General features: G+C 29.4%; 7 protein-coding genes and 1 long non-coding RNA gene across 12 annotated transcripts; 2 read left to right on the top strand and 6 right to left on the bottom strand.

The window, feature by feature from the left end:
* Positions 1-17: 17 nt before the first annotated feature.
* LOC122523878 (neuronal membrane glycoprotein M6-a) lies at positions 18-1,947 on the bottom strand. Of its 2 annotated transcripts, none has more exons than XM_043645822.1 (5): positions 1,832-1,947; positions 1,262-1,398; positions 991-1,173; positions 750-900; positions 18-624 (listed from the first exon to the last, which is right to left on the bottom strand). In XM_043645822.1, exons 1-5 carry the CDS (start codon positions 1,833-1,835, stop codon positions 308-310), a joined length of 792 nt encoding a protein of 263 aa, XP_043501757.1. In that variant the 5' UTR covers positions 1,836-1,947; the 3' UTR covers positions 18-307. The 2 variants fall into 2 exon arrangements, with proteins under 2 accessions (XP_043501757.1, XP_043501759.1); XM_043645824.1 differs by lacking the exon at positions 1,832-1,947 and adding an exon at positions 1,469-1,798 and having other exon boundaries at positions 199-624.
* A 21-nt stretch (positions 1,948-1,968) lies between these two features.
* LOC122523880 lies at positions 1,969-2,394 on the bottom strand. Its single transcript, XR_006305399.1, has 2 exons — positions 2,242-2,394; positions 1,969-2,068 (listed from the first exon to the last, which is right to left on the bottom strand). It is a non-coding gene; the product is annotated as an uncharacterized LOC122523880 (long non-coding RNA).
* Positions 2,395-2,734: 340 nt separating this feature from the next.
* Positions 2,735-6,782, bottom strand: LOC122523874 (serine/threonine-protein kinase PLK4). Of its 2 annotated transcripts, XM_043645815.1 has the most exons (12): positions 6,562-6,782; positions 6,374-6,469; positions 6,044-6,257; positions 5,751-5,863; positions 5,557-5,649; positions 5,184-5,471; positions 4,531-5,106; positions 4,153-4,458; positions 4,001-4,058; positions 3,786-3,907; positions 3,519-3,701; positions 2,735-3,385 (listed from the first exon to the last, which is right to left on the bottom strand). In XM_043645815.1, the coding sequence occupies exons 1-12, from the start codon at positions 6,589-6,591 to the stop codon at positions 3,206-3,208; spliced, it is 2,259 nt and encodes a 752-aa protein (XP_043501750.1). In that variant the 5' UTR covers positions 6,592-6,782; the 3' UTR covers positions 2,735-3,205. The 2 variants fall into 2 exon arrangements, with proteins under 2 accessions (XP_043501750.1, XP_043501749.1); XM_043645814.1 differs by having other exon boundaries at positions 3,786-4,058.
* A 678-nt stretch (positions 6,783-7,460) lies between these two features.
* On the bottom strand, positions 7,461-10,322 carry LOC122524197 (GATA zinc finger domain-containing protein 14-like). The gene is given in 5 exon segments (XM_043646327.1): positions 7,461-7,666; positions 7,801-8,086; positions 8,172-8,382; positions 9,225-9,489; positions 9,572-10,322. Coding segments are annotated over 5 exon segments (1,719 nt in total).
* A 1,159-nt stretch (positions 10,323-11,481) lies between these two features.
* On the top strand, positions 11,482-12,821 carry LOC122524255 (protein ILRUN). The gene is made up of 3 exons (XM_043646403.1): positions 11,482-11,888; positions 12,204-12,553; positions 12,664-12,821. The coding sequence occupies exons 1-3, from the start codon at positions 11,731-11,733 to the stop codon at positions 12,768-12,770; spliced, it is 615 nt and encodes a 204-aa protein (XP_043502338.1). The 5' UTR covers positions 11,482-11,730; the 3' UTR covers positions 12,771-12,821.
* A 3,491-nt stretch (positions 12,822-16,312) lies between these two features.
* On the top strand, positions 16,313-20,103 carry LOC122523825 (DNA-directed RNA polymerases I, II, and III subunit RPABC5). 2 transcript variants are annotated; one of them, XM_043645703.1, is made up of 3 exons: positions 16,313-16,526; positions 16,819-16,940; positions 19,543-20,103. In XM_043645703.1, the coding sequence occupies exons 1-2, from the start codon at positions 16,432-16,434 to the stop codon at positions 16,925-16,927; spliced, it is 204 nt and encodes a 67-aa protein (XP_043501638.1). In that variant the 5' UTR covers positions 16,313-16,431; the 3' UTR covers positions 16,928-16,940; positions 19,543-20,103. The 2 variants fall into 2 exon arrangements, with proteins under 2 accessions (XP_043501638.1, XP_043501636.1); XM_043645701.1 differs by lacking the exon at positions 19,543-20,103 and having other exon boundaries at positions 16,314-16,526; positions 16,819-17,102.
* LOC122523821 (proton-coupled amino acid transporter-like protein pathetic) lies at positions 17,111-24,311 on the bottom strand. The gene is made up of 11 exons (XM_043645697.1): positions 23,728-24,311; positions 23,474-23,566; positions 19,742-19,782; positions 19,536-19,627; positions 19,365-19,457; positions 19,136-19,286; positions 18,941-19,062; positions 18,491-18,855; positions 18,220-18,403; positions 17,970-18,136; positions 17,111-17,881 (listed from the first exon to the last, which is right to left on the bottom strand). Exons 3-11 carry the CDS (start codon positions 19,742-19,744, stop codon positions 17,640-17,642), a joined length of 1,419 nt encoding a protein of 472 aa, XP_043501632.1. The 5' UTR covers positions 19,745-19,782; positions 23,474-23,566; positions 23,728-24,311; the 3' UTR covers positions 17,111-17,639.
* A 237-nt stretch (positions 24,312-24,548) lies between these two features.
* LOC122523824 lies at positions 24,549-27,480 on the bottom strand. Of its 2 annotated transcripts, XM_043645700.1 has the most exons (6): positions 27,345-27,480; positions 27,127-27,280; positions 26,428-26,569; positions 26,181-26,340; positions 25,812-25,896; positions 24,549-25,709 (listed from the first exon to the last, which is right to left on the bottom strand). In XM_043645700.1, the coding sequence occupies exons 3-6, from the start codon at positions 26,496-26,498 to the stop codon at positions 25,474-25,476; spliced, it is 552 nt and encodes a 183-aa protein (XP_043501635.1). In that variant the 5' UTR covers positions 26,499-26,569; positions 27,127-27,280; positions 27,345-27,480; the 3' UTR covers positions 24,549-25,473. The 2 variants fall into 2 exon arrangements, with proteins under 2 accessions (XP_043501635.1, XP_043501634.1); XM_043645699.1 differs by lacking the exon at positions 27,127-27,280 and having other exon boundaries at positions 27,345-27,479.

The following is a 27,480-nucleotide window of genomic DNA, read 5'->3' as shown; positions in this document are numbered from 1 at the left end:
GAAAATTTAATATTAAATAATATATAAAGAAGAATCTCTTTAACATAAAGGAATGTGTAAATGCTTACAAAACAGTCGCAGATAATGGACGGCATAGAGTGGTTCCCGCAAGATCCTCTGAATCAGTAGACTACTGCGACTAATTGTTGATAAGTAGAATACTGAGTTATAGGTACATACAATGAAAAAATAATAGAATAAAGTTGTCGATCCAGTTGCATATCCAGTTCTTAACTTTCATAGCTCCTATCGATGGAAACAGTCAACGTTATAATGGATTCATAGCAAAGATCTCGCGGGCTGTATCCTAGAATCTATCTTTAGCATGATGATGAGAGCTCAAAGTTCCCATTCCAGGTTGCGGAGAGTCTGGATCGCCAGGATCTTGAAGATATTGAAGTTCTTGTAATTCTTGGAATTTTTCATGATCACGAATGTGTGCGTAATTAGCAGATAAACACATAAGGTAATGCGTTAAACTTAGAATAGTCAAAATAGCAGCAACCGTTGCTAAAATAAACATAACTTCTGCATTTTGTACAAAATCTTTACAAAAGAGTTTCACTTCTTGGGATCCGCATACTTTCATGTCTTCCACTCTTGTATTATTTGGGAATACGAAACCTTAAAGAAAATAAAAGAAACATTATTTTATTGTATTGTCAAATATATATAAACATTATAATTATGCAATATAACGATCAATGTATTATAAAAATTATATAAAAAGAAAGAATACAATCGCTTACTAAATTGAGTAAAATCGATGCATTGATCAAGAGATTGAACACGAGGATTACTGCACAATCCCCAAAAAATAGTAAACAACAGGGTGATTATAACTAAAATTGCGAATATTACAAGCCAAATCAATTGCGATACGTATGTTATTGTCATGAACTGAAAAGAAAAGTAATCTATAGATATTTACACTTAATTTGTAATATTTAAGAAGGAAGCAATATAGCAAAATATATTTAATCTACTCACAACGGCACAAGAAATACGACCTCCTACTCTAGATCGCCATGCTCTATATACTTTATGTCTGGTTGCTCCTGTTGCAAGACAACCAACGCATAAAATCATAAAGCCTAAAGCAGCCATGCTAGCTCCGATAATAGCAAGAACCAATTGTAAGACTTCCAACCAGCCAAGTCTTAAATAAAATACCTTTACAAAGAATTAATAACAATAAATATTAATACTATTTTATAAAAAAAATGTAGATATTAATGAGACAAATGATATATATATATACCTGATCCATCATAAGAGAACATATTGTAACCCCTCTGTACATGGTGCCACAGAATATGCCAACTCCCAAGCAACACATAATAGTCGCTATAAGAGTCGCATAAGGCACTCTGGCCATACAGTCATTGCACATGTTCCCTAAAATGAAATGACATTCATCTTTACATACATTTATCGTCTAATAAAATTGTAGAAACAGAAAACTTACAACAAGATTTATTATCTAAATAAGTTCCGTGTAAGCTATGTTCTGAAAATCTGCCTAAACTTATATCGCTTTGAAAGTCTCTACGCAAAGGTAAAAACTCAATGGTTTCGTTTATCCTGTTTTCTGACATGATCGAAAAATAACCTAATCAAATGTTATACTACAACTATACAACGATGACTGATCAATGAGTCAATCAATCTCACGCCTTACTCATATAGATAAGATTAGAAAGGAGTACGTTGCACTGAGTTTGAAACTTTATCATTTCGATATCACGAAGGCATTCAAACTTAATGAAATATTGACAAATAATACAATTTTTATAAAAATATGAATAAAAAATATTGCAAAAGCACTTACCCATGTTAAATTGCAATCTAAGGAGGTTAGGATCGTTCTTATTTCCAAAATTAAAAGTTGAGAACCTTAATCGAGACTTCAATAAAATGATGCACGCCTGTTTTAGTGAATGACATCCCACTCGAGTTCCTAATTGATCTTTGACACGTCACATATCTTATTTACTTGATGAAGTAAATTTATGATTCTGACAGATCGTCTTTCGTCTTGATCTTCGACAACCACCTGTATACGTCTCTTTTTGATTAAAAAAAAAAAATATATATATATATATATATGTATATGTATATGTATATATGTATATATAATTTGTTTCTTTGTCTATTTTATATAAAAAATATACAAAATACGTAATAAATAAATTCGCAAATTTGATCTTATGTTAGATACGAAAATATTGTAATACTTACAAAATGAAATATGATCGATCTAGCAATATGGCGGTTATAAAATCCAGCAGGATCAATTAAAATAAATGAAAGTGTAGAGTATAGTAGGTATTTGTTAATGCATTATTAATAATTTAATAATGATGATCTATACATATATGTCTACTATGATCTTTCCTAATTATAAATTATATTGTTATTTAATCATTTTTTCGATTTAATGTCGTTTCTATACATTTTTATTACTCTTCTATTAATATTTATACATACATATATATATATGATTGACGAGTAATGAAAATGAATCTAGAGAATAATTCATAAACAATTTACAATTTAAAATTAAGTAGTGTAACTACGAAGAAACTTGTCAATGATTCACAAATGTCTGAGAAAAAATCCGTCAATGATAATTGACGAGTCTTCGAACTAATTTGTCAATGATTAATAAAGATTCTTCGAACTAATTTGTCAATGATATAATATATCTATAAGAATTTTAATCATTAATAAATTACTTTGCATAGAATCTTCATTTTACTTATCTCATTTCATAGTAATTTTATCAACAAAAACAAGTAACTTATTGCAAGAAAATATCAATTTTCAAAAAGAATTTGTATATATACACATACATAATATGCATTTAAGTAAAGTTAAAGAAAATGAATTATCATCATTAGAATTAAACTAAACTATCTTTCTTTTACGACGTGTTCAACAATATTCATTTGTACACATCATGCGACTAATTGTATGATATAATTTTATTATGTAATATATAAAAGAGATTATTCTACAATTTCTTAAATTTAAAAATAAAATATATTCTAATATATAAGAGTACAAAAAATATAGTGACATCCCTTTATCTCTTCGCTATCCTTTTTTTTTATCCAGTTAACTTAAAATTACTATACAGATATTATATCTACTCTTTTTTTCTCTTCTCTTATATATATATATATATATTAAAAATCTATAACTATCTTAAATTTTTATGCTTTCTTGGCGCAAGATGTTTGATAACTGTTTCAACATGTCGTAACTTTTCTTTTATCATATATGGTACTTCCAAATTTTGTTGACACTTCTGACTATATTTAAATATCTTACCATTACTTGCTTCATACCTAATACCGCCACCGTAATCTTGTGTTATTACCTATAATCATATTTAAGAGGAATCATTTAAAGAAACATTGATAAATAATAAATATTGAAATAATGAAATTATTTTTTTTTTAACATGCAATGGTAAATTGCAAACAAATGGTATGTAGTAAAGAATTATTTACAGTCAAAGATGATCCATCTTTGTAATCTATTTTAATATCTCCTGATGGTAATTCCATAGCAACACCTATTCCTGGAATAGTTACTTTTTCTATATCACAATTTGTACTATGAACAGAATTCATTTTTCTTGATCGTGATGTTATTGTTGATCCAACCGAATATATGGCATCAAAGGAAGGCATCTAAAAGTTTAAAATATCAAATTAGACTAATTAAGAAAATGTCTTTTACATAATTGAGCTAGCATAAATATTTAGAATCACAACCTGTGTACTATTAGTGGTATGAAAAACGTTCTCTTTGCCTTGCAAACAAGGTGTATCACTCAAGGCCGAACAAGGCCTACGTCCAATTATGATAGGAAAATTCGAATGACCTGTTGCCGATTCTAAAGATTGTAAAGCAGATTCTAATAACAAACAACGTTTGTAGCTGTCCGAGTAGTGTTCGTAAAATTCATCCAAATGCATAGGAAATTCACCTTCGATATAAGTATTACCTCCTTCTGTAATCTTTACAATTCCATCGACACATGTAACCTATAATGTTAAGAATAAAATGAAATCTTTAAATACCAAATAAAGAGTTTACCAATAATGTATTCAATTATACGCAAACATTTATTTGACTTACTTTTACTCCATTATAAAAATGTACTTCGCAATCAGGATGTGGACCATTCTCCATAAAAACACACTTAGCACGATGGGTATATAATGTAACTTTAGGAGTTTTAGCTCTAACAAGTTTAACAAAACGAGAAGCATATATATATTTTTTATGATGACGCGATGGTAAATTTTCATAAGAATAAATACTATCTGCACCATAACTTGGTAATGGTGGAGGTTGGGAACCAATCTCTAAGAGAGAAGCTGGCTTATAAAGTATCACTCTTAAACCGTCACCTGAAATTCTGCATACTTCGTTTATTTTTTCCTAGAAAAAAAATTCTTCTTTAAAAAGATCATATTACATATAGATATAATGAATAGCAATAAATAAACATACAACTCCATTTCTTCGTTTGATTAATTCAATACAAACTTCACCATTCTCAAGGATAGTAAGTATTGCTGTTTTTGCTTTATGTCTCGTCGGTCGTAATCGTTCCGTACTTAAAGGTGGTACTTGTAATTTGGCTACTTCTTCATTACCTTCGCCATTCCATAAGTGTTCATTACTCTTTTTCTTTCGTTTTTGTTTCTCCATCGTTTTCTGTCTTCTACTTTCACAACAAGATTCACAATCGTTGTGTTGAACATTCTGAGAAAGGATTCTGCTTGATTGAGGTGGTGACATTTCATAAAATACAGAATCTATTTTAGGAAAGTGATCCATCAACTGTCTTTTTTGTAATGAATGCAATTTTGTTATCGGTTCGGATATAGCTTTACTTCTTGCACTGATTGCACTTGCACTGATAGGTCCAAATCCACTAGACATCATAGGGGTTGTACATATGCATTCTTCTGAATGAGAACGTATCCTAGTTTGGCTATAAGAAGATAATGTTTTACCTACTCCGGAATCAATCATACCTTCTCCTAATAATTCTCTAACTTTACCAACTTTCTCTTGTTTTTCCTATACAAATAAAATATTATATGATAATATATATCATTAGTTTTTGGTATAAATAGAATAGACAATATTTTACTAACACTTATATTACATCTTTTATTCGTTTCCAAACTTGTTATAAATGGATGATGTGGAATGTCTTTTAAATGAATCCTTTCCTTAGGATTTTTTTTCAATAATTTGTCTATAAGATCTTTAGCATTGTTAGACAAATTAGCTGGCATAACATAATCAGCCATTGCTACTCGTGTTAAAGTACTCTTTACAGCATCAGTATCAAATGGAGGCTTGCCTACTAAAAGAGTATATAACATGCAGCCTAAACTCCAAACGTCAGCTGCCAAACCATGCGACGATCTAGTGGCAACCTAGAAAAATAAAAAAATTTATTTTTAAAAATATATTATATACATTAATAAATATACATTAATGATATATTTCCATTTAAATTACTTCTGGCGATATGTAATTAGGTGTACCACACATGGTTAAATGTTTTTCATCCGGTCTTTTTAATTGCGTAGCTAATCCAAAATCAGCAATTTTCTACAAAATGTTATAAATAATATTATAATATATATATATATATAGTTATATTACATAAGAAAAATAATCTTAGTAATATAAGTATTTTTATTTATACATACCACTTGCATGTTCTTAGTTAACAGCAAATTTGATAATGATATGTCTCTATGAAGTATTAAATGAGAATGTAGAAATAATAGACCTTGTACAACTTGTGCGATGATACTTCCAGCTTAAACAATAAACATAAATTATAAATAAGAAATGTTTAGCGCATTTACTATATCACCATCAAATATACATGATGCTCCAATTTTCCTAATGTCCCTCATTAAATCCTATATCACACATTAATGACAACTGTTAAAGAAGAAAACTCTTTATAACATAAATAACAAAAATGAATATTTACCTTCTTGTTCGGACAATACATGAGAATCTTGCATTTTTAAATAATGTTGAAGTTCACCATTGTGACATAATTCTAAGATCATGTAAACATAATTATTATTCTCGAAGACTGTATATACTTCTAGAATAGCTGGATGTTTTAAACGAGAATGAATTGTTACTTCTTGGGAAACTCTGTCTAACATACCAGCAGCTTGCATCGATTTCTTGTCGATCTATAAAACCAAATAATAAGTCTACGCTATAACTCATAAATATTTAAAAATGACAGCCGCTTTAATTAATATTGATATTACTCAGTCTATACGTATCGAATGAAAATCACATTTACCATTTTTATAGCTACTTCCATTCCATTGCGTAAACATTTTGCTCTATAGACACTAGCGAAACCACCTTTCCCAAGTAAATTTAAAACTTCATAATCCTACAAATGAAAAGGAAAGAGTAATAGTTAAGCGTCTTTGTCGTTGCTATAATGAAAGTATAAACAAGAGAGAGAAAATTTGAAAAGCTAACCTCAATTTCTTCACCGAAACCACCCGGCATTTTTTGTAGTCCTGCATAAAACAGGTCCACGTCGACTTTAATCCTTTTGTATTATTATGTATTTAGATTGTGTATAAAATATAAGTGCAATATAAATCACTCGGCCAAAACTTGGAGTTAAAATTTGTAAACAATAAATCCATGATTCCCTATTATTAGTCGTTAACAACTGACACGACACGACGATAGAAGCGCGCTCTGGCGAATTTACTTTTTATCAAATTTAATGCACTTAATGTAACTTTAATGCACCACGTACAATCGAAATAAAAAATAAATAATAAATAATAAATAAACGCAATATGATTATTTTCAAACTGAATTTTGTTAGCATGTTCGCTATCGAAAATGAAAATAAAATATATATATATAGACATTTTTCTACAAAACTATATAAATAACTTATTATAATATAAATAAATTATTAATTTCAAATTTTATTCCACAATAGTAAATATATTTTTCTTGGCTAATGCAAAAAACGTTTTACACACATTAAGACCTAAAAAATGAAAATGAGATAATAATATATGCTGTAGTTATATAAATGAATAATATCCTTATTTTTTAACACATATATAAAGATCAGGCGAGAGATAAGATTTTCATTTCAGAGATAGAATGATGTTGGTTGGTAAAGCAGATGTCGGTAAGAGGCATCATACAAACTAATTCCCCCTATTTTATAATTATAATTATTATAATATATATTATAATAATTAATTAGTTTTGTTTTCATTCGTCTACTCTTATGTTACACTGTGACTCGTACAATCGCTGGTAACAGTTATATTTTCGCATACTTGAATGTCCTGTATTTGTAACTCGTCTATTAAAATTACGTGTAATTCATTGTTGTTTTCCGTGTGTCAAGCAGATTGCAATTGGGACGGGGATGACAATTCGTAGAAATGAAAATTTAATTCCTCACCGAATAAATTCTCTGGGGATATTATTTCTGATTCGACCATATTTAAACCTAAAGCCGTTGAACTCATATCAGTTACCAAAAAACCTTCGCTTATCAATCCGCATTCCTCGGCGACTACTTCCTTAGAAATTGGATTCAGAAAATCTAAAAAAGACGAATAATTAATAAATAAAAAGATATATATATATATATATAAATTCAAAAGGGGATATTGTATATACTTCATATTAATTAATTAATCAAGAAAAAGGAAAGAAAGTAAAAATATATGCACACACCACTTTCTTTCACAGTGCAATCAAAATTAGTTTTCGTTGTATTTTGTTGTTGTGTTCCTTGACTTGTTCCATTAGATACCATCATTGGTACCAAATATTGAACTTCAACCTCTTTTTTGATACCACTTAATATTTGCTCTGCACAATGTTCCAATGTTGTAGAATTAACAATATCATCGGTGTCCTCTTCGGAAGATTGACGTGTAATACTTGCAGTAGCAGCCTCTATTTCGTCTAATAAACCTATTTGACTGAAATATGTAGATATTTTTCATTGTGCGTATGTCTCTTATACATAATATCATTAATATATATGTATAAGTTATTTACCTATTGTTAATATCATGTCGTCGAGAATTAGCATAATCAACATCCTTGATGACCGATCGTGATGATGATTTAGTGGGATCAGTTGTAATAATTTGATGTGGTCTAGTATCACCACGATTAGCTATAGCCCACAAATGACCAGCTCCATGTGGGGCCTTTGATCCTTTTCGAAAATGTGGATTTATTGAGAGATTATGTCTCACCGAATTTTTCCAACGATCATCATTACTTTTGTAGTAAGGAAAATGTTCCCTAACAAATAAACAAAAATATATATATACAATTGATTAATATCAATTTTTGATAAAAGATTAAATCATCGTTCAAAAATAATTTGTTTCAACTACGAATCTAGAAAGTCTTGAAAAATAGCAATTCATTTTTAAAATCACCTAGGAGTTTTTGGTTCAACCCTTATAATTATAATACCCCATAAAATAAATGTATCCTTTATAATATAAAAAAAGAAATAAAAAATAAAGTAAAACCAAACAAATATATCTTATTCCATATTTGTCTCAAAAGAAATTCATGCGATCGAAGTCGTGGAAGTATAGAAACGATAAATCGTGTTTGCATTCACGTTAGAGCCGCAATGCACGAGGAAGAGTAAGAATGGTGGTAAGAGGGTGAGGGTGAGGGTGAGGGTGAGGGCGAGGGCGAGGGTGAGGAAGAGGGTGAGGACGAGGGCGAAGGCGAGGGTGAAAAGAGTTCGTACCAGGATGTGCAAAGCAACAACTGGCTAGTGGTACCAATGGGTACCATCTAAGAACCCAGCGAACCTTCGTCAGCGCAACCCTCTCTCTCTCAACTGATCGACGTTATTTCGAACGTCCCCTAAATTCTCGGACTTTTTCCTTTTTTATTTCTCCATTCGAATTGGAGAAAATAAATCGACGACCATAATCGTCTTATTTACATATCATTATTATATATATATATATATCGTCATTATTATTATTATTATTATTATTATTGTTGTTGTTGTTGCTGTTATTATGTGAACGCGTAAAGATAAAATTGCATTGAAATATTGAATCCGATTTTAGAAGCTAATTTTTCTATGTTTCTCATAAAAAAATGTGTTTACTTACGAAATCCATTGATAAATTGCTGATACAGTTAGTTCCCCTCTCTCTTGAAGCGCGTGTTCAATTAATTCGGTGTAAGTATACGGTGGCTTTTTCGGACAATTATTATTATTGGTAGATGAAAAATCTTGATTAATATCTGACGTTACGTAAGACGATTTTTGATTAGAATTGGCTGAATTATCTTGATTATTGTTAAACACTTTTTTGGAATCTACAGTATAGATCATTGACCCATGACCACGATTATTTCCTTTATTTTTATTACCTACAAGAAACGAATGTTTTTTTAAAGCTTTTTTTTATAATAAAATGGTTGAGTACATGTATTATCTTATAAAGATTCTTACCACAGTAATTGTCTTTGAAATCATTCCCATTGTTATATTTGTCATCGGCTGCTTCGATGAAAGGATCTAATTTAAAATCCAACAACCATGAAAGATTACCATTCTCTTGATCGTCAAATTGGTGATGTTGTTGGTTATCGTTATTGTTCGTTATCGATTGCAACGAATGTTGAGATTTGATTTTGTTCGATGGTGGTAAAATAGCCAAAGGATCGGTTATGGGTTCCCAAAAACCGTTACGTATTGCTTGCTGATAATTATTTTGACTGTCGTCGATCGTGCTTACGTCGGTATAAATGATGTCGGAAGATTGTCCTTCCAAAGATATCGATGACGACAATGACGACGATGAAGATGACGGTGAAGATACTGTGGTCGTGCAGTTAGTCAATTCTGTTCCATGTTCTATTACTCGTCGATTTTCCAAATCAGACATCGTAGTCCAAGAATAATTCGTACCATCGACTACGAGAACTTTTAAACGTGTAACCGAACGCTCGTCTATATTATTATCTTCGGTTGAATTTGTTGACAAAAACGTATTATTCTCATCTATTATTTCATTAGACATTATCAACTCGACCGGTGTCTCCAATTCTTGCAAGTAACGTTTTCGACCATTTTGCCATAATTCCTTGCAAAAACTATTTATATCTAAATCCTCGAATATCTTTCTTTTCGACGATCTAGCTTGGCCATTGACGATTTCATGATTTGACACATTTGCACTGTTTGACGATGGTCCTATCATTTTTGTCAATTTTTTTAATCTTTAAGATTACTTTTAAGAAAGAGAGAGAACAAAATCTCACAATCGAAATGGGTTTTTTAGAATTTTGTTCTTTTTAATATTATTCAACGCCAATCTTTTGAATAGCAATCGTTTAGATTATATTCAAAATGAATCAATTTGAAATAAATCACTATAATTTCATACTAAATATTCGACACGAGCAAACAAATCTTGAACGATAATTACATCATTTTTGTTACATGTCAATCTCCATTTTGTATCGACTTATCTCATCATAATACACTCATTTACACGTAATACACACACGTGCTCGTTTATATTTAATTGAAAAAGAAAAATTACTTGTTATTATAATTTCACTTATCGAGTTAGACCTACCCGTATGGCTAGATATATTCAACGCAATGTTGAAAAGTACAAGATTTGATAAGAACGAATAGAATATTTCAATAAGATCTTTTCTATGAATTTAACGTTAAAACGTAAAAAGACATAGAATTGAAGATGATTACGATTGAAAGCGCGTCAGGCGTTTGTTTTGTATTTCGATTGTTCCGCGGTACGGACGCTCTCGACTGCGCGTGCATCCCCTCCTCGATTAGAATTATTATACGCATGTGCAAGGATCAATTAAGTCTCTGTTGCGCAAATGCGACATTGACTGATTATTATTTCGCATGCGCCAAAATTCTGCATCAATTACGACTCTTAACCCGCGAATAATCGTACTTACGAATCATTCAAGAATTGAGATATATTTATTTGATTAGATTTTATTACTTTTATTTATCTTCTATTATAAATGATATAATAATTATAATATAAATTTGGATCAACAAGATGGAGATTTGGCTAAATTATTCGAAATGTATATTAAATAACTTTATGAAAATGTTCAAGCCCCTGAAAATTGATAATCTTGTAGAAGCAATATATTCGTGTACGACAGGATAGTATCATTAAGGGGCTGTCCTGTTTCTATATGTACGATTAGTAAGCGTACGAATTTACGCAATAGTAGGGATTCTTGACGCAAGGAAAATTCCATTACTTTTCGCTTTACGAACAATATACGTGGTACGCTATTGGTTAGTGTTATAGAAAGAAATAATCTTGAAAAACAATACTTTTCTGTTGGACTGTACAATAGTTGTGTATGTATATATATACATATATATGATATCTAAGAAGAGAGTCTCGATCGTTTCTAATTCTGGAACGGAATGTACCACGAGTGCATGCACTTACATACAACGGAACGTCATAATCCTGAAGAATGACATTTAAAATTTGTAGTTAAATCCTCGTGAAGTAAAAACGTTAGGAAGTTTGTAGAAGAGGAAGATTCTATCGGTACAAAGATATTATTTTGCATGGATCTTTATATGAAAGAAGGGAAGACGATATGAACGTGGACAACGACGTGGATCAAAATTTGTTACACCAGTTTAGCTGTTTGGGTACTACAGATAAAGATGATTTAGTTAAACAGCTACAAAGATTGCTTGCTGGTAGTCAATTAAATGAGGCCACTGCTGCCTTTTTCTTGGATATGAATAATTGGTAATGTCGTTTAATATGTAGCTTTATCTTTAATCAAATTTAATATTATATCGACATAACCTTTTAACACAGTGTTTACAATGTCAATGATATTGTTTTCTTTTTCATTTAGTTACAACTATTTTTTTCATTTATCTATATAAATATAGTTGAATTTGATGGTTTAAAGGACTTGTAATTATATATTTGTTTTTGGTTGCCTGTATTGAACGTTTGGGTACCATTTAAAACAATTCAAATGATTTACAGTTGAAATTGCAATATATATTAATATAGTTCTTCTATAATTATATTAATGTAATTCTTCTTTTCTAGGAATCTACAAGCAGCGATATGTAGCTACTTTGATTTCGAATCGCCTTTTAAGTTTCCTTGCATGACTCTGGTGTGCGATAGCACTATTGGTGAGGGTGAATCTGTTCCGCCTAATACAAAGTTTCAAAAATCATGGCGAGTTCAAAATAGTGGTACAGAAGCTTGGCCCAATGGCATCTGTTTACAACATACAGCTGGAACACAAATGGGTGATTGTATACAAGTGCCAGTTCCATCCTTAGCTCCTAAAGAAACAATAGAGTTAAGTGTTACTTTGACAAGTCCAGCAAATTTAGGTGTTTACCAAAGCAAATGGAGGATGATGACACCTACCGGTTCTTACTTTGGTGGTAAAGAAGAATATCAAATATTATATTGCTGATCTTATTGATATACACATTCAATATACATATATTTATTATAAAATTCATTTATTATCTTTCTCTCTATATTTTTTTAGACAATATCTGGGTGATCATAACTGTTAGTGAATGTGGGACGTTGGCAGTAACGCAACAGTTACATCAATTAAGTACTTCACAGTCTAACGATGTTCAGATGTGGTAGCCTTTGATGGATACAAAATTGTCTATAAACATTTTTGCGACTTATCCTTCAGATTTTCAAAGCGCTCTGCTTTATTCCTAGTTTTCTTTAAATCTTCTTTGTTTTATAACCTGTTTTCATTTATCTATAATACTTTTATTTACTTTTTAATACGACGAGTGAATAATTACTATATTATTCGGGTAACTGAAATTTGTACATTAGCCCCAAGCTATAATCACATTGGCTATTTGAAAATTGTTGGATCGATATAAGATTTATATTTCTTTTATTTCTTTTTTAATTTTAATTTTTTTATTTTGTTTAATTCTTTTTTTTCTTGTCAGAAGAAAAATAATTATAAAAAAAAAGGAAAGAAGATGCTTCATATAAAATTTGTATATTAAATTATGAGAGGAGTACACTTGTTAAACGTCGCATTCTGAATGTATGACATGATGTATAAAAATTTAATATATTTTATATCATACATATAGAGATTTTAATATTTTATTAATATTTTATAATTGCTATAGAAAAGATAATAAAAAAAAGATAGAAAAGAAAATTTCCTTACAGTTAAGCTTTTAATTTTGGAAAAAGTTAGTACAACACTACTTGTTACATATATATATATATATATACACACACATACATAGTTTTCTTTTAATTTTATTCTTTCAAATAATACTTTACCTTAATGTCATGTCATAAACCAACAATGTTCAAATATAATTTGTTTAAATTTCTAATAATAATAAGCATTTATAATCGGCTATATATTCAGTTTCGAATGATATTCAATTAAGGAGATTGGAAATATCAGTTATCCGTATATGTTTAGTAATATATTTTACATTTTAGATTGAGAACAAAAAAGTGTCTTAAAGAAAATTTGAATAGTATTGAGGTATGTTCGATAATACATGTGACTTGCACTATATATTATATATTATAATTAAATAAGTGATATGTGTCTTAAAAATGTATTTCTATGAAAATGTAGCTACACATCATCTTTTTCTGCCTTTTATAGAAATAATTTTCATTTCTCTTTCTATATATTTATATATATATAAGGGCATATATTTCTCCATGTATCACTTCATACAGAGATCAATTGAAATATTACATTTCGGCAAATATTATAAGTCACATAATTAGTTTTTAGAGTTGGAAACTGCTTCTAGTAAATTTTTTATATAACAATCCTAAAACATACACAACAAACATACATATGCTTGTCTGGCCATGCTTATATTTCTACCATGTAATTTGTAGAAAATGTACATGATGGAATTATTATTGTTTACTTTATTATTGTAATTATTATATTTTAAATAACATCTTTGTTAATTACATATTCAGAGAGAAGACTTGCACATGGATAATATATATATACATACATATATAAATATAAAATACTATCAAAGAATATACTTTCTAAGGTACAGGTTTATTATAAATATAACTTTTATTAGAAAAAATAAAGTCTAATACTTATTACAAAAATTACGTGCACAAGATATATTTACTCTGACCAGTTTAAAAGTATACACACATAAAATAATATACTGTTTGTCAATACACAAAATTCTTTAACAAAATTTATTATTTTTATACTTGTACCTAAAATCTAAAAGAAAAAAGATACTTAAAAATATTAATATATATATATATATATAAATTGGATTATACTGCCATTTGCATATTAAGTTTTGGATGTGGCTTATAATTTATTAGTTCAAAATTATTAATTGTAAAGTCATTTGTATCTTTGATGTCATTAATGATTTTCAATGTGGGAAATGGCCTCGGTGTGCGTTTTATTTGTTCTTCATGTGCTATGATTAATGTATGCGTGACAATCATCCATCGTATGCACAAATTCACCTAACTGTCATAAATGAAAGAGAAATCATTTATTGTTATTGTATATATATTTTGCAACTATAATGAGATGAAATGTATCTCCAAATTTGTAATATAAGCCACTATGTAAGTTAATAGAGAATATGATGCTATATTGAATGGACCACCAAGACCCATTTCTTTCTTTGATAAAGTTAACACGACAATGTTTCATTGCTTATATAAAATTGTATCAAACAGCAACAAGGTGGTAAAGCCATTTTTGGGATATCAAGTGGATTTCATGCAATCATTATTATTCTTCTATCATTCGGTGAGTGTCTTATTTTGTAAATGACTTCCTCCAATTGATCGATACCTTCATTTCTATTCTAATTATTTTAACATGTTTAAAGTAAAAAGTTAATTATATAATATACATATATTTATTCAACATTTAATAAAAGAACTTTTAGACAACAATAGACACTTGCAACGATTAATTAACAATTATTTTAATGCATTAATGCACTCTACTTACATTACAAGAAATTCTTTTTTTTTTAATAAACATACTTATATGACTTCAAAAATATAGTTTTTAATTTTGTCTTAAAAAATAATTAAAAATTAATAGAAACTTACAAGTCCCCCTTTTTTATCTACCGAGTTTCATTTTTGTTCAATACTATCAAAGAACACAGTATTTTCTGATAGTATATGGTAATATATATAGTATAGTTATATTGTAAAAGAAATTGAGACAATTATATTTAATTTTTAATGTATAAACATATGTGTGCCTTCAGAAATGCATTTATATATATGTTTTAAAATGAAGCAATTTAAGACACTCAAATAAAAAAGAATCCAGAAGGTTTGATGATAAATCCACCGATGATCACCTGTAACAAGAAGAAAACTATATTAATCATATAATCAAGTGATACAATAGCCTGACATATAAATCGTCCAATTCGCAGATGCACTTTTCAATTGAATCCTTTATTTACTTTTTATCAAATCTCTAATTACCGTTGCAATAAAATTAAATTTAAACGCGTGATTTTACATTTATATAAAATAAATAAAAATGAAGAAATAGGGAAATTAAGAATACTAAGTTACTAAAAAAAATAATATCTATTAATTATTATGAAATACTTTTAGACTGCATTATATAAAAAAGAAAAATTGCAAATTTAATAAAATATGATCAAAGTGAAAAATATTAAAGACGAAACAAGAAAAGAGAAATTACTTTAATATTTACCGAACGTTATTTAAACTATTAATAAATTAATAGTTATTTTGTTTTATAATCAAATGTAATTATTAATAACTAATTAAATAATTAATTAATAAAGTTAGAAATTATGGATTTTAAATAAACATTTTGTTAGTGCAATTTAGCGCACTTATTCATTTTTTCTGCTGTGGCCAGCTACGTTTCTTTACTAAGAAATAAAAAAAAATTTTTACATTTTCAATTATCAATAACTAATTAAATAATTAATAAAAAGGGTTAGCAATTGTGGATTTCGAATTAGCAAATAGCTAGCAATTAAATGCATATATTCATTTTTCTTCAATTCTTGAGATTCTATGCCAATTTTTTTGCGCTAATCTTTTTAAATTCGTCTTGTCGGTAACTCTTACTTACCGACAGTAAGTAACATTATTCTTTTAATTCATTTTGGGCGCGTTCCAATCGCACTCACTAAAAGTGAAAGCATCCAGTCTAGGAGTTTCGCTAGCACGTGTTGCTTGTGTTTAGAAAATTGAAAGTTTTCTTATAAAGAAATACACGATAAAATACTTTGCAATCAATATGATTATTCCTGTGAGATGTTTTACTTGTGGGAAAGTGATTGGAAACAAATGGGAAGCATATCTTGGCTTACTACAAGCAGAGTACACCGAAGGGTAAATTATTGACTTACATAACCTCCTAAAAGTGGAAAATATTTTTAATCATCATTCATATACATTTATTTGTTACATTCATTTTTTCAAAAGTTTCTTATGCATATAAATAATAATCTAAAACCAAAGATATAAAATTGTTCATTAATTATCATTCATATACATTAATTTGCTTTTGATTTATTTCAAAATTGGTTCTAAAAATTTAGTTCTAACACAATACAAGAAATGTATATGATATACATACAATAAAAGTTATGCAGAAGTGGTTCATTGATACTTAATATTTCAGGGATGCTCTCGATGCATTGGGTTTGAAACGATATTGCTGTCGTCGAATGCTACTTGGACACGTGGATCTTATTGAAAAACTTCTTAATTATGCACCTTTAGAAAAATAAATCCTTCCATTAGGTATAGTTTTATCAATTTAAGAATATATTTTTTTATGTCATTTTTATATTATAAAACATTTAATGGGCTTGCTGAAAATAATTCATGAAAATGTGAAAACATAATCATACTCTTTGAATGTACATTGGTAAATGAATATAAGAATTAGGAATATAAGAAAAATTAAAATATTTGATGGAAGACAATTCATATAAATGATTCACTTCATTTGTACAGCCAGTGCATTATGTATTTTAGAATAATCATTAGGAAAACAGAAATGATTATTATACAAAATTTGTTGCATAAAATAGTTGAATTATATTCGTCTAGAAGTTATAAATATTTGAATTTTTGTCAAGTTAAATGAAATTTGAGAATTCCCTTGTAATTTCATTATTATCTTAATACATATCAATATTAAATGCAATATAAAAAAGTTACATTCCAAGAGAGGAGGTTTATGTTTAAAATAATAATTCCAAATAGAGCTTGATTACGCATATTGTAGAAAAAGTTGATATGAAAATATTAACAATTTATTATCTTTTTTCATTTGATTCACTATAATAATACATACAAATATGAATTATGTCCGATGATTTATCAAATGTGTTATTTAACAAAATTTTTCTACGCACGTATCAATTTTGATTCTTTTAAAATTCTGTACGCGCAGAATGATAGAAAAGCTATGTTATCAATGATTTCTAGATTCAATCAACTATCCAAGCCTACAATTTTCATTATAGCACTACGCGATCCAAATACTAAGGCTACTATGCTAATTATGCATATAATGATATTTTTTACTGCAACCCATTTGCCTGGTCCAAAACCAGTATCCCAATAGGTAACAATTTCAATGAGCGCAGGCATGAAAAGTCCCAATATGGAAAAACAAAATGCTCCTATTAAACTAATGAAAGGTCCAATATTTGGCACAGCAACTGCGAGTAATACTGTCAAAGAAAACAAATATTCATTGATCAAATATTAGATTTCAATATTCTTAATATATAATTAAGTATAAAAATGAAGAATTTATACCTGCTCCAATAACCATAGTTGTTCTTAAAACATAGTTTGCTATAAGAGGTTTCTTTTGAAAACGATCTTTAATTCCAGTCCATGCGATATCTAAGCATACATAAAATTGTAATCCAAATGTACAATAAACTGCCAAGCCAATTAGAATTTGAACGACTTGAGCCGGACTGTAAAAATAAATTTATAAAATTCTATCACAGTTGTTAATATTAATAATTTCATGTCAATAAATATATAGTCAATATTTTACATTTCTTCGGTGGGTAAATTCAAAGTAATGCTATCGAACGTTGCATCTTGATATTTGATATACCCTAAAAATCCAAGAAGAATATATATGAGAGTTACACCGGACATTCCTTTATTGAGAACGCCACAAATTCCTATAATATGTTGCGGTGTTTTCATATTATTCTCCAATGGCATAATTACACCTGTTCAGAATACGATCTTTTATTAATTAACATTCACAGATATATATATAGGTATGTGTATATATAGATTTTACAAAAACGTCATACCTATAGCTTCCATAGCAAAAACTGTAATGCTAAAAAAATGAGGAAAATCTTGAATAGGTGCTGCTAGTGGTAAAGTACCAATCGGTGGAAGATCCCAAACTAAATAATAAAATGTTATTCCTAAGCCAGTACCCATAAATATATTAGCTATCATGGAAACTGGCGCAAGATACTTTAAATTAGGTATCCAACTGAGTAGTATCAGTGGTATTAATAGGCAAGCCGTAATTTCGCGTATAATAGTATCCTCGGGTGCACTTTCATTATAATGTTTAATCACTTTTTCAAAATTGGCAGCGACAATGACCGCGTAGACGCTGCACGTGCCGAAATATGTTGCGAATAAACTTATTTGTATGATATATCTGTAAAACAATATTACCATTGTAATCAATATTTTGATCTCGATAATTGATCAATTTTTTAAATGATATATCATATATATCATACCTAGATGGTTTCGCAAGTTTAGTTGCCCATCGTGGTCCCATAGAAAATGCTATTTCTGCTACATCAGCAAAATCCATTTCCGTCCTCCGCGTTTTGTGGTAAAGAACGTGCGCGCATTTGACCTACAATTTGTGCGCAATGTGATAACGTTATTATTGCCGCTTATTCTTATCCGAGTAATTTCTCATCACTTACTAAGATGTATGCACAGTGTGTACATATAAAGGCAACAAAAATCGTTGCAAATACTCCAACTAAAAGACCAGCATTTTTGAAAGCAACAGGCATAGCCAATATACCTGTTCCAAGGGAAGCTTTCAATAAATGTGTCAATGTATCACAATCTCTGAATAGAAAAAAAAAGAAATAAAGCTTAAAATATGATTCAATTGTTCATAGTAACCAAAATCTATAAACATCTTACGTTGTTGGATTATCAACTTTACGTTCGGTGAAAGGATTGAAAACTTTTCCTTCTCCACTTTCAATGTCTTTTGCTGCGACTTGTACTTTGTATCTAAAATAAAACATTAGATTTTCATATTTATGCAGTTTTATACGAATATTAAAAGGTAAATAGACTTAAATGATTTACTTTGCAGGTAGAACACCATCTTTTATTATATTGGTTTCATCTTGGGGTAAGAAAGTATCCAATTCAGTTGGTGGTTTATTATTAGCGTCCGTCTACGTTAAAAATAAGAACAAAAAAAAGACAATTGAGATAAGATAAATTTGCGAGATATGCGAGATATGAGAGATTTACAAAGACTTATATTATGCAAAATTTTTCGAACTTACCATCTTGATTTATCTGTTGATTTATCTTCCAAACTGGTCACCTGCGAATAAGACATTTTTTAATTAATAATACAATTTTTACGAATAGATACAAATGAAGAATAGACTATTATTATTACTATTATTTAGTAGTTTTCCACATAAATTATTCACTTTGTGTTTTGACAATAAAATCGTATCAAAAGGTCAATTTGTAGACTTCGTCTTATGTGTAATTGATTAGTAAAGATAAATCAATAAAAAATCAAACTATTTATTATCTTGTAAACTTTGAATTTATGATGCTTTTCCTGCATCCAAAGTTGATGGAAAATTTATACAATTTATCGATAAGAAATCATTTGTTTATGATGTACACTATAGCTATGATATATATTCATTTCCCTCTCAGAACAGCTACTTTTCCTTTGAAACATTTGTTCGATGGGGTCGGAGATATTTGGGAATATCGTTTAAAAAACACCCGGTATATTATACATAAACGTAGCGTTGTGTATAATAAAAAATACTTTTGATGTCATCTGTTTTCGATTTCATGAACTGACCATCACCATCATATTTTTATATTCATAGAACATTCGTACATAAATTTGTATAATATATAGATTTGTACAATTCGCTATCAAAAAATAATAGAAAAAGAAAAAAATCATATATAAGAATTAAACGCATAACATCTCTTTCATTGGTTATCGCATTTTGAAACCGATTTCCTTGATGTTTGCTCTTATCTTCTTGATTAAAGCGATTATATAAATATATTCTTAGTTAATAAATATTTCTTAACTCACATATTCTCGATATTTTGCTTTAAATTCCAATGGTGTTGAAATTAAAAAATAATCTGTATCTATTATTTATGGCATTTACGCGCAATACGTAATGGCATTGTGCAAACCAACAAACAAGAAAAATAAAAAAGATATCTTATGTCAAACTATTATTATCTATCGCCGTATAAACATTCATATTACTTATCATTTTATTTTTATTTTTTTTTTACAGTTTATCAATTTATTTATTATACTCTCTTCATGTTTCTTCATATTTATATTAATACTTGTATATTACAAATACAAGATTTATATAATATAAGTTGCAAGAAAGTGCATTTCAAAAAATTATTTACTATGCAATTCGTTCTGCATTTTTTTTCAATTGCTTCATATGCAACAATTCTCTTCTTCATTCTTTCCAACGGAATTATCACAATCATTTCGAGTAATTTATTGCCAAAGCGATTACAAGTGTTATTCCATATTCTCATATTTTAAAAAATGCATATTTAATCGTGGTAACGTCAATAATTATTTTCTTTCTAGGAAAAATTACGAGAAAAAAGCAACAAAAATTGCATTCAAGGCCAAAACAATAATGATACTATTAACGGCTATTTTTTGATAGGCAATCGCAAGTAACGAAAATCAAATTGCTACTTCCTGTAAAGATTAATGGCGCGAGTATTGTAAATAAGAGTAGTACGGCGCTTCCTTGCTATGTAAGTTCAAGTATCGCGATGTTGCAAGGTTAGTGAAAGTCTGATAGTTTAGTATTTATGGTGTATATCAACGAATAAAGTCAAGCAAAATTGGAATTTTTTCAAAACATACTAATTGATATTTGACAGATGAAATTATTCCTTTTAGCTTGTTTATAGATATTTCGAATGATTGCTATCGATGATATACAAACCCGTATCAAGAATTGCATCATGATCGATAGCTAACGACGATCCAAGATCTGCAAATCGATCAATTTGCATCGATTTTTCATCACGATCTATCTAGATTTATCAAGAACTTTTTAAGTTTGACATTTGATAATAATTTTAATACCCAAACGATGATTTGCAATCGAATGATGAAATTCTAAAGAACAAAATGATATATTATTAGGATCTCATTTAAATTTCATTCATTTGTTGTACATATTAAGTTGTCCCATAAGTTCCTTCCTTTTTTTGATGCGACTTTAATAGACGATATTTGTTGTTTAAAATTGATGCCATAAATGGACAATAGATAAGCCTGCATGTCTACAAACACAGCCGGCTCGAAGTCATAGATAGCGTGCCACGGAAAGAACTTGTGGGACAATCTAATATTATCCAGATATACCCTTACGGTTTTATACTCGATCTTTCAAGTACATTGCACCTCATCGAAGCCACAAAGATATAATTTTTATTTTATGCTTCGTTATGCCACAAAAAGCTATCATATGTTACTTCAAAATCGATAAGATTAAATTGCTTTTTTTATTAATGAACTTTTTTCGAGATTGAATTATAACGATCGTAGAAAAAATCAACGATAAACAATAGAGACCGTATCAAATCTTGTTCACATCGGATGAAGCAATAAAACAATCTAACAACGTTAGGACGATGATATCGTGTTGTGGGAAAAACAAATAAATTCATCGTATAACAACATTCTGAGGAATTCTTGACAAAATTGTAAACACTGATCGATAAACTGATTCGTATGGTCTCCATGAGAGTCACGCTCCGTATCCCAACGATAAGATCTAAACGATCGCAAGTCACGAAAAAGGCAGGAAAAAAGTCATTAATTCTCAAGTAGGTTCTCTTCCACTAGTCTAAAACCATACCGATTCGACGAATTTTGTCCCTTTTACCATTAGAAAAAGAAACCTGAAACGTGTTAGTCCATTTCCTCTTGCCAGCTAGTAAGTCCCGAAATAAAGTTACTACTTATTGTTAGACTATCAAGATTGCCGTCTTTCTCACGGCTTAAAACAATAAGAAACGCATATATTTGTAAAGAAATGTTAGCTTTCAAGAAAAATATGCATCATAACAATATTGCATTTTTATAAAATAATGTGGAAAAGTAAGAGAATTATGACCTTCGATTTATGTTAAGTAATAATTGATATTTCTTACGCTCTTATCGCTAGTAATTGACTTGTTGATTAATTAAAATATAAGATACATGTATAATTCGTTCAATGCAAACAACGGTGCTTGATTAATGTTTTAACGTTCGATTCATAAATTCAAAAAAGGATGCACTATTATACTATTATGATTTTATATGTTACATCTTTTCTCTTGGCATATGGTGGCCAGAAACAGATAGATTCTACGAATTTATGAATTTTATTTAATTTTAACATTAGCGTTATTCAAACTATATACACGGTAATCAAACAAATATATCATTTGACAAAACATTTGTCTAGTTTATTTCGAAGAATTTTAAATCATTTTTGTCATTTCGTAAAATACTATTATCAACAGAGAAAATAAGAAAAAATACAAAATAATATATTTCATATCAATCGTACAACTGATAAAATTATTTCGATTCTAACGTTACGTACGATGAAAACAAGTGCATTCATTTCAATTAACATAAATTCACCAATTATACAAAATTACTGATCGCAAAAATAGTCAAATATATTACTCAATTTTACACATGTTTAATCAATGACTGTAATTCAATTTTAACGTGACACGTGATGACCAAAAAACATCTGTTTATACTAAATTTGTCAATTACTCGACATTACCGACCGAAAAAAAGGTGGATAGAAAAGCCTAAAAGAAAAGAAAAAACTCCATAAAGAAAATCGAATGTACCTGAATTCTCTTTCTATCAAAAGTAAAAGTATTTCTTAGGATGTACTTACTGTACATGTATGTTATGTATATATATATATATATATATATATATATATATAATACACGTGTAAAATACATACCTCGTGTGCGAGAAGTCGAAGGAAAATGACCGTTACTTTTGGCTGGCTACCTTTGGCTCATTCCTGGCGACTTGCTTCTCTTCTTCTAGTAAACTATTACACATGGGAATAAAGAAGGATGAAAAGTCTGGCTAGTAGTAATCTATTTTTATCTTACTCGTGCGTGTGCGCGCACGCCTAATTTTATATGTATATGTATGTGTGTATGTGTTTGTACGCGTGTACGATCGTAGGAAAGAAACCATGTGATATACCGATATATTCGTGAGCTTCTAAATACTTCCAAAAAATATGGAAGCCAGCGAGGTGAGTACTTCCTCGTTGACCACACTAAAATAACACGATTCGAACCCTTTCCGCCAACGATGGACGACCATAACTCGATGCAGTCCTCGACACGACTGAATCCACTGACGAACACCCTCCTACTTTACCTCTCTCTTGCTCTCTCTCTCTCTCTCTCTCTCTTTCATTTTTCCCACCTTCCCAATTCCCTTCCCTGACGCTCAGGATTTTGCGTTATCGCGTGAACGTATTTTACCGAGCAAATACTTTAGCCGTATAACAAATGCCTTGAAAATATACATTTTAGCGGAAAAATATTCCTCTCGATTTATTTGACAATAGAAAAATTGTCTAAGCTTTCTTGTTTAGTCCAATTAAGCATATTAATTTAAATTTGAATTCCTTTCTTGCTCGTTAAATTATAGTTGCGGTACGTTTATAGCTTTTACAAACAAATTTCATCGGACGAAATGGCAACGGCCGAGCTAGCGTCGCTATACTAACACGTGGGAAGCACTATGGCATGATGAAATCCTCGAAGTCGATGTCGTCGTGGTCGATCCGAAGACGCTCGATTTCGCTTCGAAATTAATTTCAAAGCGAAACGGACGATGCCGCCTTTTTCGTTCCACGAATCCAACTGTTGGATTCCGTTGATCGATTCCATTAATAATAATAAGTTTATCGACTACTTATTTTTCTAACACGAGTTTTTTTGTTCTTATGCAATACGGTAATAATAAAATAGGTAGAATCTATGCGCGAATGAGTAAGAAACAATGACTAGGAGTTTGTTAAACCCATTTCGTTTTTTAATATTCTTCAATTATTCTTGATTAATCTCTTGAGTAATTTGGAGCATATTTTGGACTCCCTATATAATATTTGAAAAGTCCACTTAAACGGGCTTGTATGAATAAGTGTTCTAGTTTTGATGGAACACCTCGTAGAGAAGTTAGAAAAGAAATTCTGTCTATTTGTTAAATTGCGTCAAGTTTCATTGCAACGACGTTCAGTTTTCAAATTCCACGAGCGTGTTCACCACAATATCAGCGGATATTCGTAACATGATTCTTTAAAAAGTAGATAAGGAAACCTAATATTATAATATCGTTAGATGAGAAACAAACAATTGCTAATAATGTTCCATTTATAATTATACGCATTCAAAATAGAAAATTGTAATATCAAGCAGATGAAAAAATTAGCGACGAATTCTAACAGATCTTGCTAATTGAGCTTACGATGTTCTTTTAAAGAAAGAACATGATGCAATATTTGAAGGAACGTATAATAAAAGAGTACTATATGCGACCGAAAGAGCGCGTCTCTATTGCGCTATTCGTGTATCGCTTTGCGCATCGATTTTACACATTTGTCGTCAAATGTCGAGACTATCGATATAATCGGATCTCGTGGTTTGGCCGACGTCACGTGAATCGAATAGTAATTGAGTACCGGAATATAAGGCGCAAATACTAATTTTTTTTTTAATTATATATAGGGTGTCCCCGACAATATTGCGAAACTAATTGTTTAACATCAACGTATACAATTTTCTTGAGATAAATAGATAAACAAACGAAATTGATTTACGATAGTTTCGATCGTTGGTGAATTTCAACATTTTCTTGTCTTTCTTCTTTTTTATTTTTAATAATGTTAAAGAGAAGAGTAGATATGCGCACGTGTGTATATACTCAAGATAATTTAATTCACATGTGCGAAAATCGCCATTCCGGTATTGATCGTTTTCCTTTCCATTGAATTGGCAAATGAAGTTTCGTTGGTACATTTTTAGCATACCATGTATTTAATTCGTGAAGATAAGGCTTTGTAAGCATTCGAAATTCCTCGTTTCGTTTCGTATCCGTTGTTGGAAATTGAGTTAGCTCGTAAAGTGTTTGCCATCTGGTTTCTTTTTCTGCATCTGATTTTTTTCCAGTACAATCTATCAAAATAAAGCTTATATATATATATATTTGTTTGTAAGATTGATTCGAAATTCAATGAACATATATAAATAATTCTATATCATTTTTAAACAAATTACCACAAACATCTCCAATAGGACATATGGTAGGATTGAATACTTTTGTTCGAGAGTTGACAATATTTTCGGCATCTTTTTCTAAAGTCTAAATTTAATCGCAAACGAATTATTTTTCTTTCCCAACGAATTATTATAAGGTTCATCTTATTGTTAATAAACTAAAAATACGTCTTCTTAGAGACGTACTAAAACACGACACCGGATATTCAATTACGCACGCTAACGCAATCATTCTCATAAAATGTTTTAAATTGTTCCTTCCATAAATTGACTAAAATAGTTAAAAAAGTAAAAGTATCCTAAAAAAAAAATACAAAAACATAGAAAAATAAAACATTCGCTTAATAAAATAAAAAGTTAAAGTTAAACCTGAATATTGTGATTGTCATGATCAAATCTTTGTTTATTGTATTCCGATCGATTATATTCATAACAATTGATAGATTCAACAGTGGATTTCGATTTCTTTTTGGTTTTGTCTTTACACCAAAATGGCAGCTTCAAAATGTAACGTGGCTCCTCATCGGATCTAATAATTATTATTTCATTTATTATTACAATTACAAATAATAGAAATAAAAATATATGAAAAATTTGACAAATACAAAACGAATACCTTGGTATTTTATTTTCATCTTTTTTTTTCGCGCTACATTGAAATCCATTAAGAAATTTATCTTCTGGCATATTTTTCAAACGTCTCTTTTCAATATTCTGATACTCATATTCCTTAGATCTTGGAAATACAGATACTCGATCTTAAAAATACAAAGAATAAATAAAAAACAGCATTGAAGAGAGAGTAAATCAAAATAAACTAATAGTTTAACTGAAAAAGTAGCTCAAATTTCCTAGCTGACTTGAATAATTAATTATTCTTTTATGAGACCTTTTAGGGTAACTTATTTTCCATTGTAAAACTAAAAATCTAACTAAAAGCATCCTGTAGAAAAAGATCTGGTGATTGAGAGTTATATGAGTTATTAAAAAATTAGTGTCGCTAGAATATTTTAAGAATTAGTTCCTTAGAATTTGAATCAATCTATCGTTTATGTGGTTAATATTCGATTGGTCGAAATTGCTGATATGGTACATATGGTATATATCTTTCGATTACTTTTAATGGGTAACAATTAATATTCGACGAGGACTATTAAGTCCAGAGATTCGTTATACGATCATTAATGTACACTCAGGATTATATACAGGGTGTTCCAAAAAATAAAAGGATCGGTGCGGCCCTTAAATATGGGTTAAGTTTTAATTATTGAATAGAAAGTAATGAAAAAATATGTATCCTATAATATGTACATACGAAAAGATAGTTGATATCATATGAACAGAAAAAGAAACTACTTTATCAATGACGTCAGATATTTCCAAGAACCACTTATCTATCATCGATTACATTTGAATATTATCAAACTTTCAATAGACCATTTGAAAATCTAGAATCCCATTGCTAAAACCTGAAAATATTCAACGTCATTTTTACAAATAAATATTATAATATTTACGAAGGAAATGACATACCTATGGCATTTTGATAAGAATATTTAAATCGATTAATGCAAGATGAAAATTCGTAAATAAGAAAAGCATCTTTCGATCGAGCATACCACGATCTTTCATTTTCAACAATCGCGTTAACTATACGAGGATCAAGTTC

The sequence above is a fragment of the Polistes fuscatus genome, unplaced genomic scaffold (genome assembly GCF_010416935.1).
Source record: "Polistes fuscatus isolate 324 unplaced genomic scaffold, CU_Pfus_HIC Scaffold7, whole genome shotgun sequence".
In the NCBI taxonomy this organism is placed as follows: Eukaryota; Metazoa; Arthropoda; class Insecta; order Hymenoptera; family Vespidae; genus Polistes; species Polistes fuscatus.
The sequence above is the reverse complement of the archived record's forward strand: the minus strand, read 5'-3'. Positions and strand labels throughout refer to the sequence as shown.